Source organism: Saccopteryx bilineata, chromosome 5 (assembly GCF_036850765.1).
Source record: "Saccopteryx bilineata isolate mSacBil1 chromosome 5, mSacBil1_pri_phased_curated, whole genome shotgun sequence".
In the NCBI taxonomy this organism is placed as follows: domain Eukaryota; kingdom Metazoa; phylum Chordata; class Mammalia; order Chiroptera; family Emballonuridae; genus Saccopteryx; species Saccopteryx bilineata.
The window spans coordinates 8,938,093-8,950,591 of NC_089494.1; the positions used below are offsets into that span (position 1 = coordinate 8,938,093).

Below are 12,499 nucleotides of genomic sequence, written 5' to 3' on the forward strand. Positions count from 1 at the left end.
TTGTGATTAGGAGTGTTAGTGTCAGTAATCTTTGGGCTAAAGAATAAACCTGGTCTTTTAATACCTTTTCCCATCTAAAGTTATGCTCACTTTTTTTATTTTCTCAGTTTTGAACCATTCAAAGAGCTATGTTATTTACTGGACTTATCAGGAAAACTTCTGTACTTTTTTTTTTAGCACATTTATTTCCACAGATTTGAGGTGGTAATAAATGACTGGTTCAGTGATGGTGGGTTGATATTAACTCTCTTCTTATCTAACCTCTTAGAAGCTGCAGTTCATCATCTGCTGTCATAGTTCCACAAGCAGAGGATCCAGACAGAGCCAATACTTCAGAAAGGCAGAAAACAGGACAGGTGCCTAAGAAAGACAATTCTCAAGGAGTGAAGCGCAGTGCTAGTCCAGACTACAACAGGACCAATTCTCCTAGCTCTGCGAAAAAACCGAAAGCACTTCAACATACTGAATCTCCCTCAGAAACAAATAAGCCACATAGTAAGTCAAAGAAGAGACATTTAGACCAGGACCAACAACTGAAATCTGCACAGTTGCCATCAACAAGCAAGGCTCACACCAGGAAGAGTGGGGCCACTGGTAGTTCACGGAGTCAGAAGAGAAAGAGGACAGAGAGTTCTTGTATAAAGAGTGGTTCTGTGTCTGAGTCAACTGGTGCCGAAGAGAGATCAGTAAAACCTACCAAGCTGGCTTCAAAATCAGCCGCCTCAGCCAAAGCTGGGTGCAGCACCATCACTGAGTCTTCTGCTGCCTCTACTTCCTCCTCGTCTTCTGGTGTAGCCTCGGCCTCCACTGTGCCGCCAGGTGCCAGGGTGAAACAAGGAAAAGACCAGAACAAGGCGAGGCGGTCCCGTTCAGCATCCAGTCCCAGTCCCAGAAGAAGTAGCAGGGACAAGGAACAGAGTAAAACTGGTGGCTCTTCCAAATTCGACTGGGCTGCTCGTTTCAGCCCGAAAGTTGGCCTTCCTAAAACAAAACTGTCTCTTCCAGGGTCTTCTAAGTCAGAGACATCAAAACCCGGACCTTCTGGATTACAGGCCAAATTAGCAAGTAAGTTTACAGAAAGATCCTCTTTTTTTAACTAGGAATGTTTCTCCTGGTTTGTCTAAGTGGTCATGCTTTCATGGGAGTCAGGTTTTGTTGGTTTGTTTTTCCAGTCTGAGGAAGTCTTAGAGTTACTACTCTTCCTGTATCTGCACAACAGCACATGACAATTGATAGCACATTGAGTTTGATGGAGACAATAAGGAACGCTGACTTCTTAATACACCTGTCATAGTTCAGTGTCTGTATCTTTCCTTATGTTTGCAACATTTGCTACTCATTTCCTAACGTCAGGATGGGACAGATAGGTTGGATTCTCTTCTTTAGCCAGTTATAAAACTATTCTAGTTCTAAGTTAGTCTTGAGGATTGGAGGTGAAATGTGGTGTTTTTTGTTTTGTTTGGTATTGTAAATTGATGTATGGAAATACTGAGTTATTAGAATAAATGTACCCTCGTTAAATTAAATGTTATTTACATGTAATATTTTATGGCCTTTAAGGGGTTTAATCTAAAAATGAATACTTCTCATGTTTTCATGCACTGCGGCCCTGGGTCCTAGGTCCTAGGTCCTAGGTAAATAAGAAAGAATATTGACCCCTTGGAGCTTACAGTGGAGTAGAAAGAACTGATGTTTGAAAATAATATATGTAAGTATAGATCAAATGAGATGGAAGAACAGGATCTTGACATACAGTCGTCTTCCTTTTTCCCCAAAAGTCTTCAGGAAGCCAGAAGTTCATTTCATTAGAACTGTTGATGGACCGTTTCAATTATGTAATTGCATAAAGTGGTTTTTTTTTCTCTTTTTTTCCTATAATTTCTTAAGCATTTGAGTTTTATAATATTTACCCAGAATCTTGATTTTGACCATCTTTCCTCCTTTTGAGTCCTTATTTAGAATTTCAGATCCAGATTTTGATAGGGCTCGAACCTTTTCTTGGTTATTAGAAGGGTTTTTTTGTTTGTTTGTTTGTTTACAGAGACAGAGAGAGAGTCAGAGAGAGGGATAGATAGGGACAGACACACAGGAACGGAGAGATGAGAAGCATCAATCATCAGTTTTTTGTTGCGACACCTTAGTTGTTCATTGATTGCTTTCTCATATGTGCCTTGACCGTGGGCCTTTTGCAGACTGAGTAACCCCTTGCTCGAGCCAGCGACCTTGGGTCCAAGCTGGTGAGCTTTGCTCAAACCAGATGAGCCTGCGCTCAAGCTGGGCGACTTTGGGAACTCGAACCTGGGTCCACCGCATCCCAGTCCGACGCTCTATCCAGTGCGCCACTGCCTGGTCAGGCATAGAAGGTTTTATATAGTGTCTGTGAGTAGTTTTCTTAAAATTTAGCTAGCACTGAATCAGTCTGACCCAATATTGAATTAGAGCTAAATGTTAGCTTTGTTTAACATTCCAATCAGTAACTACTTTCAGTTGATTCATTATTAGATAAACTTTGACGAGAATAGTTTTCAACCTATATCATTGGGCTTTTATGAAGATAACATCTTTTAGTCTTAGACTGTCGAATTTTGTTCTATTCAGTATTTTGAATATGTAGTGCATCTGTATAAAATCTTTTGAATTTGAGGATACAGGCATTGGATTAAGATCAAGATTGGTAGCATTGGATTAAGATCAAGATTGGTATCTTGGGCCCTGGCCGGTTGGCTCAGCGGTAGAGTGTCGGCCTAGCGTGCGGAGGACCCGGGTTCGATTCCCGGCCAGGGCACACAAGAGAAGCGCCCATTTGCTTCTCCACCCCTCCGCCGCACTTTCCTCTCTGTCTCTCTCTTCCCCTCCCGCAGCCAAGGCTCCATTGGAGCAAAGATGGCCCAGGCGCTGGGGATGGCTCTGTGGCCTCTGCCTCAGGCGCTAGAGTGGCTCTGGTCGCAACATGGCGACGCCCAGGATGGGCAGAGCATCGCCCCTGGTGGGCGTGCCGGGTGGATCCCGGTCGGGCCCATGCGGGAGTCTGTCTGACTGTCTCTCCGTTTCCAGCTTCAGAAAAATGCAAAAAAAAAAAAAAGATTGGTATCTTGGAGTAAAAGGAAATAAGAGGCTGGGTTAAGAAGGGACAGCCAACTGCCCATTGGACCTGCCAAGGTTTTCCTGTTGTCTTTTATACCCCTCTCTGCTTTTAAGTGAGGTAGAAGCATGTGTGCATCTGTATTTGTGTTCCCGTGCACTTGTGTGTGTCCGTGTTCATGCTCATGTCTTTCCCCATGTGTAGCTCTGCAATCTCCGCAGCTGGTGGGCCAGCTGAGTTTGTAGCACGATCCATGGGCTCACCATCTGCCTTCCGGTTGGCCTCACTTGAAGAGCTAGCTCTTCCTTGTCAACTCTCATTTCTAGGGAGTCCACGCTCAGGTGAGAGCAGATTGAGTGTCATGTCCTTGACTCTTTTCACAGACCAGCTTCTCTATTTTCTTTTCGTAAAAACTTTTGTTTTTACTGTGTTGGGGTTTCAGGTGTACAGCTCTACCGTACATCGTCTGTAGATTGCATTGTGTGTTCCCCACCCCCAAGCAAGTCTCCCTCCATCACCACCTATTCCCCCTCTTCAGCTTTCTTTTCCAAGAGAACTCAACATTTTCACAAGGAAACTCAGCCCTCCCAGCGGCCAAGCAGTGGGATTTCCTTGGTTGTGAAGTTGCTCTTAAATCAAGCAGCACGGAAAGTTTTCAAGCTGCCCCTATGCCATGCTAAAACCAGGCTAGATAGCCTGTGTTACATACACTCACTGTACGCATGGTCACACACTGACTTTGTAGTTTAAAAATCTCAGTGTGTTCTCTGGTCACTAATAAAGCTTTTATATTTTCACTGCCACTGTCCTAGATTTAAGTTCTAATTATAGCCTAAGCTGTTGAAACAAGAGAAGGGAACCAGTTTTGTTTAGCATCTAGTAAGTGCCAGGTATTTTACATATGCAATTGTGATTAATTTTCAAAAAAATGCTGCTTGGTGATAGTTAAGAAAACTTATGCCAAGGAGATGAAATAGCTTGCCTACGTTATAGCTTATAAGTGGCAGAGTGTGGGTCTGAAGGTGTGAATTTGAAGCTGTTTCATTCTTTGCTGTACCACTTATTTTTCACCTGTGTTTTTTCCACATTTTACTGTTGTAGCATCTTTGGATCATTAAGAGTTGTTAGATCCCAGAGGAGACAAGATTTTATCGGCTTCTTCTTTACAGGGATTGATTTTATCTCTAGGGATGAATACTGTGTGAACCAGGGTTCACATCTTCCCATTCACTTTCCAGATAAGTGAAACACATTTCTAAATAAAATAATAGGAGCTATTTAATGTGCTTATTATTACAAGTGCCTGACAACTAGTAACTATTTTGCATGAATCATCTCATTTACTTTAAATGCCCCCTGCGTGGCAGGTATTATTATTCCTATCTTACAGGTTGGGAATCTCAGGTTACCTATCCAAGTCCACAGAACTAAGAAATGATAGAGCTAAATTTAGAAAGGCTTCCTTTCTTCCTTCCCTTTTCCTTTCCTCTTTTATTTCCTTTCCTTTTTCATTTTCTTTCCTTTTTTTTTTTCTTTAGAGAGAGAGCAGTATAAACTAATTGTTCCACCTAGTTGTGCACCCATTGATTGCTTCTCATATGTGCCCTCACTGTCGCTCAAGCTGGCAACCTCAGGATTGAACCCATGCCTGGACTATATCTACTGCGCCACTGCCAGGGCTAGGAAGATTTCTTGAAGTCAGGAGATTCCGGTATAGTTAAATGAGTCACTTCAGGAAAGGGTTTATGTGAGAAGCAGTAGTACTTCAAGAGAATTGGCAGTGCTTCGTAGTTTTATTTAAGAATATTAGGAGCAAAGTGAGGTACGGTATTTTAGGCTCTCTGGGTTTCAAGTCATGGTATGTTGAGAAGAAAGAGCCCTTAATATAGAGCTTAAAACCCTAGATTTAAACCCTACATCTGCCATTTAATCACCTGGTGGCTATGGGAAAGTTTAATGTTTTTATTGTAAAGTAGGCACAATAGCTATTTGAGCAATAAGTATGTGAGGAGGGGAGAGACTTACCATAGTTTTTGATAAGTTGCATCACTTAATTTAGAGTGCCCAGCTGAATTTGAGTATATTAAGAGAGAAAACATATTCCGAGCAGCTGAAGGATTGATAACTACTGGCCATTTATCAGTGTAAAATGTCTCTATCCTTAGATTTGAAAGATTTAGTTTCTGTTAAAGTTTTGTGAGGTTAGGCTAATCATGGCAACCTAATTACTAATCTTATTTACAAAATGGTAACATTCCTTCTTGTGGAGCATAAAGAAAGAATGTAAAGCACTGTGTAAATATATATATCATTGTGCATTGAGAGTTGTGCTGCATATTTGGAGGGCTTTTGTATGCATCAGGATTTTTTTTTTATACATTAACCCAGGGAGTAGAATTAGATTTAATGGGTAGAAGTTGAGAGACAGATTTTTCAGGGAAACAAAATCTGTAAATTATCTAAAAAGTGGAATGGACTTAAACTTGGTGCGATAGAAAGCATTCCAAATTGGGCAGATTATTTGTTTTCTTCAACTCTTAAGAACCTGTGCACATGTTAATTAGACTGTGATATATTTCCCCAGGAAAAGGCTCGTTCTCAGATATGATTAGTCAGGAAAACATCGTGGTAAAGCAGCTTTTTTTCAAATTGTAGGAACAATAGTACTTAAATGATGCGTTGTAAAACGCATTTCCCCATGGTCAGATAGCATTCAAGGGATAATTGCAGGTTATGCGGTAGCACAGGAAAGCTGTGTAAAATCTTAGAGTAACTTCTTAACTCTGTGTTTTATAGATTTATTTGATCACCTGTATTAACTTGGGAGCTAGCAGCAGTCCCTGGAACACACTTTGGGAAATGATATACTGTATTCCCCATGTATAAGACACCTTAATTTTGGAGACCAAAATTTGAAAAAAAAACAAGCGTGAAAATAGTGGGGACTGCAAGTAAAAAAAAAAAAAGTAAAACAATGAGCACAAAACAAGCATGAAAAAGCAGGGAATGCAAGTTAAAAAATCTACAACCACTGTATAAGACCTGCCCGTTTTTAGACCCCAAATTTTTTGGGAAAGTGTGCGTCTTATACATGGGGAAATACGGTAATGCAGGTAGTCAGACACTTCAGTAGGAAGACCTTTCTCCATGTGCTGGTTCCACAGCGGCAGTTAGGAGGCTGGTGAACCATTTCCTGGGAAGGAATTAGGGCTGGCGGCAGGACTAGTGAGACAGCTAACTTCAGTGATGGGCGTCCTGGAGCCCGTGGCTTGCCAGCTGCAGCTGATCAAAATAACTCTGGGACAGAGGTCAGATATCAATTGGTAGAAGTCTTGAGGTAATACCCCAGAAAGGATGGTGTTATGTGACAATTTTTAATATGCATTAGAAAATTATCCTTGCTATGTGTTACATTACCTAAGCAAATAGACATTTTTAAAACTTACATAGCATAAATATAAAATCACTGGGGCAGTGTAATGATACAAATGGTTTTTAGAAGTATTTTTATTTTTGCAATGTTTTAAATATAATATTTACAGATATTTTCACAATTCCTTTTGGCTTCAACATAATTTTACTAACCCCTTTTTTAATTAAGCTAATTTTGAAATAATTTTATTTTCAAAATGTGTATGTCTGAATTGTAGAAGGAGATAGATGACATAAAAATATAGGAAACAGTTTGTGATCAAAATTTGGGGAATTATAGAAAATTTTAAAGAAACATTTAAAGATACTATATTTCCAGTCTGATGTGTCTATTTGTAGATCTAGTTTTTTCTCCATTATTTAAAGTGGACATCATGTACACATTATTAATAACATAGCAGTAGTTACCAACTTATTTCCAGCTTGAGTTTCAAACTTTTGGTGACTTACATGCAGCCTGTGGCCATCATTAAACTAGACAAGAACCAGGCAGATGCTAAATTCTGAGAAGGTAATTCTGTTTGGATTAGGACTCTTTCCGTCAGTCTGAGACATGCTTTGCACTTCTATCCTTGAGGGTAGAAATAATAAATTGAGCAAGAGAAAGAATTTAAAAAGTTAAATGCAATTTTGCCTGACCAGGCGGTGGCGCAGTGATAGAGTGTCAGACTGGGACGTGGAGGACCCAGGTTCGAAACCAAGGTCACTGCTTGATATGAACTCACCAGCTTGAGCAGAGGATCATAGACATGACCCCTTGGTCGCTGGCTTGAGCCCAAAGGTCACTGGCTTGAAGCCCAAGGTCGTTGGCTTGACCCAAGGTCACTTGCTCTGCTGTAGCCCCCTGCAACCCTCACCCTCCCGTTAAGGCGCACACATATGAGAAAGCAATCACTGAACAATTAAGGAGTCACAATGAGGAATTGATGTCCCTCTGTCTCTCTCTGTTGCATACACACACATACACACATACATACATACAAGTTAAACTCCTTATTTCACCTAGCTTGGTCTTGCAGGGTCATCCCTACTGAATTTACAAAGTTTAATTATCTTTTCATCTCCTGAGGTGTTGGGTAAGGAGCTTAAAGGGAAAGGGTTGAGTATTAAAAGTTTCCTCTATTGTAAGACAACTGTTAAAATACTTTTTTTTTTTTTTTTGGAGAGAGTCGGAGAGGGGGACAGATAGGGACAAACAGCAGACAGACAGGAAGGGAGAGAGATGAGAAGCATCAAGTCTTCATTGCGGCATCTTAGTTGATGATTGCTTTCTACTTTTTTTTTTTTTTTTGCATTTCTCTGAAGCTGGAAACAGGGAGAGACAGTCAGACAGACTCCCGCATGTGCCCCACTGGGATCCACCCGGCACGCCCACCAGGGGGCGATGCTCTGCCCATCCTGGGCATCGCCATGTTGCGACCAGAGCCACTCTAGCACCTGAGGCAGAGGCCACAGAGCCATCCCCAGCGCCCGGGCCATCTTTGCTCCAATGGAGCCTTGGCTGTGGGAGGGGAAGAGAGAGAGAGAGAGGAAGGCGCCGCGGAGGGGTGGAGAAGCAAATGGGCGCTTCTCCTTTGTGCCCTGGCCGGGAATCAAACCCGGGTCCTCTGCACGCTAGGCCGACGCTCTACCGCTGAGCCAACCGGCTAGGGCCTAAAATACTTTTTAAAAAAAATTTTTATTTATTGATTTTAGTGAGAGAGGGAGGAAGGAACATCATTCTGTTCCTGAGCAGGGAATCAAACTAGCAACCCTTGTGCGACAGCACGATGCTGTAACCAATTGAGCTATCTGGCCAGGGCAAAATAATTTAAACTTAAAACTTTTAATAGTTCAGGCCCTGGCTGGTTGGCTTAGTGATAGAGTGTCGGCCCAGTGTGTTGAAGTCCCAGGTTTAATTCCTGGTCAGGGCACAGAGGAAAAGTGACTATCTGCTTCTCCACCCTTCCCCCTCTTCTCTCTCTCTCTCTCTCTCTCTCTCCCTCTCTCTTCCTCTCTCCCTTTTTTCCTCTCCCCCACTCACCCACAGCCATAGCTCAAATGGTATGAGCAAGTTGGCCCTGGGTGCTGAGGAGGGCTCCATGGCCTCATCTCAGGGGCTGAAATAGCTTGGTTGCCAAGTAACAGCAGCAGCCCAGAAGGGCAGAGCATCACTCTATAGGGGGCTTGTGGGGTTGATCCCTGTCAGGGCGCATGCAGGAATCTGTCTCTCAGAGCCTCCTTGCCTCCCCACCTCTTACTTAATTTAAAAAACAAACAAAACTTTAGTAGTTCTAATATGCAGCTGCTTTGAAAAATTACCAACAGTGATTCCTAAAATATATATTAAATATTAAATATGGTTTGCCAAACTTAAAAAATTAGTTTAATATGTACTTTTATATGTCAGGTTAGAATAAGAATTAATTTAGCCAAAGTATATTTTACTTAACTTACACGTAAGTTAGTGAAAACTGCTCTTTCATATTCTAACTTGTGTATTCTGTAATATTTTTGGCACTTCTGATATGTTTGCTATTTTCAAAAAGAATAATACCAATATGAAAAATACAAAGTTACTTAATTTGATCACCAAGGACTACCTGTTTTCTTGTGTGTATCTTGCTAAAAAATTATTTTTTGTTTATCAGTGCTTAAATGCAGTTTAAAATCATTAAAAGATTCACTATTTTAAAAGACCAGAGCCTGACCAGGTGGGGCGCAGTGGATAGAGTGTCAGACTGGGACTCAGAGGACCCAGGTTCGAAACCCTGAGGTTGCCAGCTTGAGTGTGGGCTCATCTGGTTTGAGCAAGGCTCACCAGCTTGAGCCCAAGGTCGCTGGCTTGAGCAAGGGGTCACTTGGTCTGCTGCAGACCCTGGTCAAGGCACATATGAGAAAACAATCAATGAACAACTAAGGTGCCACAACAAGAATTGATGCTTCTCATCTCTCTCCCTTCCTGTCTGTCTATCCCTATCTGTCCTTCCTCTGTCCCTCTGTCTCTGTCATCCAAAAAAAAAAAAAAAAAAAGCCGAGTTTCTGCCACTTTGCCCTTCCCTATAGCTGGTTATTTTGGTACTTATTTTAGCGTCTATAAATCATGTTCTCAGACGTTCTACTTGTTGATTTTTTTCAGTGAGCACTATTGAATGTAAAAGTAAGCACTATTGAATGGAAGATTTATACCACATCGTCACCCACCAGATGCATACTGTACATACTTCTCATTTTCCCAGCATGATTGGTGCTCAGTGCTTGTATGGATACATAAATGCTATTGACAGAGCCATGTAGGAACTTTTTCCTTTCTTACACATTTTTGTTTTTTCTGAATTTAATCATTATTTTGTTGTTTTCTGTTTTTGTGAACCCAGTAATGAACTCCTGGTTTCCCTTGGGTCAGGACATTCCCCAAAACTTAGGGCGTTCTGTCTTAAAATAACAGTTGTCCCACGCAAAAGCAGTTTGGTTGGTCACCTTACTATTTCTTTTCTCTTTCTGGACCTATTACTTGGGTGATTGTTCTCTTGGATGATTCTGATCTTAACTTTTTATTCTTTCTCTTTTTTTTTTCTTTCTGGTAGATTTTTTAAATAACTTCTTACAAACTTTCTATTCCTGTATTTTTTCATGTTTGCTTTCTTTTCATTTTCAAGAGGTTATTTTGTTCTCATTTCCTTTTTTATTATGGATACATTTCTTCTTTGAGGACCGAATGAGAGAGTTTTCCTTTTTTGCATAGTCCCCTTATGTCGTTTATGTGGGGTTGGTTAGGTTTGTTTTGTTTTTGGCCTTCATACTAAGAATTTTCCTCAGATTCTGGTAATTCCCGGTTGTTTCCTTATACTCAGTGTATAGGGACCAAAAATCTAATTTGTAACCTCTGAGCGTGTAGATAAGATTTGACTGAGATTCACTATCTAGTGAACTGGTTAGGCTATTCATTATGAAACTTCCTTTATCATTATTTTTAGGTATTTTTCTTTGCCTGATAAAATTCCACAGGGAGGAGTCCAGATGCCTGCCTGTAGGTCAAGGCCTAACTGCTAGAGTTCTGGAGGCTGAGCTCTGGAGGCTGAGCTGGCAGAGACCTAAGAGAGGCCATATGTTATCCATTGTGTCTGTCTATATTCCTTCCTCCTTTTCCTTTGTGGCATGGTACAGAAATGTGCAACTGTACTTTCATTGAAAATTTATTTTGTACTTTCTAAAGATAAAGGTCTTGTGGTTTGCTGCCTCAGTACAGGGACAGTTATGCAGCTGTGCATGTGGGGGAGGGGACCTAGGGATCTGACTGCTTCATGACAGCTTGTCAACTCATCCTCAGTTTTAACTACAAAGTCAGCACAGAGGATCCTGTTATGGTCAGTTCCTGAACCTTTATGGGGTACTGAGTGCCATTCTAATTGATAGTTTATCTTCGTTTTCCGCCTTCAGCTTTCTGGACTTTTCAGAGCATTGAGCACTGGAATTTGTTTTTCATCTTCTCAAATTGTGTTGTGGTAGTTGTCACTTCCATTCTTCCCATTCTGGTGGATTTATGCTTCAGATTCTTTCAGTGCTATTTTAGTGGAGTTCTTGAGAGGGCCGATGTGAATGCTTGTGGTCAGTCTTCTGTATTTACCCGGAGGACAGACAGTTTTCTGTGTATATGTACATGCTTTTTCAGAAGTAGGAGCCTGTTCTGCATGACTATAGGCTTCGGTTTTTGTGGGTGTGTTATAAGCCGGGCTCCATATTAGATAGACACTTACTTAAATTTTATCCTCAGAATGAGCTGGTGCCCATGTTTCAGATATGAAGAAACCAAAGTGTTTTATCTGCCAACTCTTATTAATAAATGTTTTTCCTTTTTCAGGTACATAAATTACATCATTTTCCGCATTTATATATGAACGTACCGTAATTTAGCCCATTCTCAACTAATGGGCATTTATAGTCTTCCTGGTTTTTAAATTGACAATTGCTTCGTAATTTACACATTATTTCCTTGTTAGGTCACCAATTATATTCATTTTTACATATTTTTGTATGTTTTAAATTGCCCCTAGAAATATATGAGTTGACATTCCCACTAGCAGTATAAAAAGGCCAATTTATTCACATCCTCATTAACTAACACTGTGTTCCTGCAATTTGTATTATCATACTGATGTTTATTTAACCATTCCTTATTTTTAGAGTTTAGCTCTTTTTCAGTTTCTCATTATCAAAAATAATGCTTAGATGAATATCTTTGCACATTTCTAATGTCTTAAATTCATATTGCCAAGTCAATGTGTGAAATTGCTGTGCACTGACTAGGAAATAAAAATTTGGCTTAGACATCTAATTTGGGATTTTCCTCATTGTCATCTGCAAAACTTTCTTTTATTACTACTGAGTGATTTTAAAATAAACACATGATAGGTTACTTTTCATTTTAGCAAAGGAGCTGTTAATAAAGGTATATAAACTTGAAGGTAGACAACAGCACCAAGTTATACCAGTTCTCATGATTCTGTCTTGGCTAAAGGAATCAAGAGCTAGTTACTGAGAATATATGCATTGTTAATTAGTTATCTTTATTAGGTCCAATTTTTCCAGTAGAAAAAAGGCCCTATTAAATGATTCTAAATTTATTTATGTGTGCTAATAATAGTCTTGTTATTTGTGCTGTTTTCCTTCCTTTCATGAAGGAAAAAGAGGTGGTTCTGAAAATCCTTTGGAGTAGATTTGACATGTAAATAAATGGATCTGTAATGTAATTGTTAACGTATTTTAATTCACAAAAATTTGGCAAAGGTCAATCACAGTCATCCATTGACACCTGTATATGTAATTGAATTGTTGTGATTTTTCTGGACACTTATCTTTGCTAAGGTATTGGTTTGTATACCTTATTCATACTGGTTTTTCTGCTCCTTTTTAAAATGGAAATATATTTGCTGTCTGTAGGAATAAGGAACACTAAATAAAAAATCAAGGTACTGTAATATTTTAGAAATCTTAGTACTGAAACTT

At 40.1% G+C, this 12,499-nt stretch overlaps 1 protein-coding gene across 16 annotated transcripts in view; it reads left to right on the forward strand.

Annotated features, from left to right (window-relative positions):
* The window catches only part of TRIP12 (thyroid hormone receptor interactor 12), a 156,344-nt gene that overhangs the window by 61,200 nt on the left and 82,645 nt on the right, over positions 1–12,499 (forward strand). For all 16 annotated transcript variants that reach the window (XM_066279914.1, XM_066279916.1, XM_066279911.1 and 13 more), the window contains one exon: positions 269–1,065. In XM_066279914.1, coding sequence (XP_066136011.1) covers positions 269–1,065 — 797 coding nt within the window. The remainder of the gene's footprint in view (positions 1–268; positions 1,066–12,499) is intronic.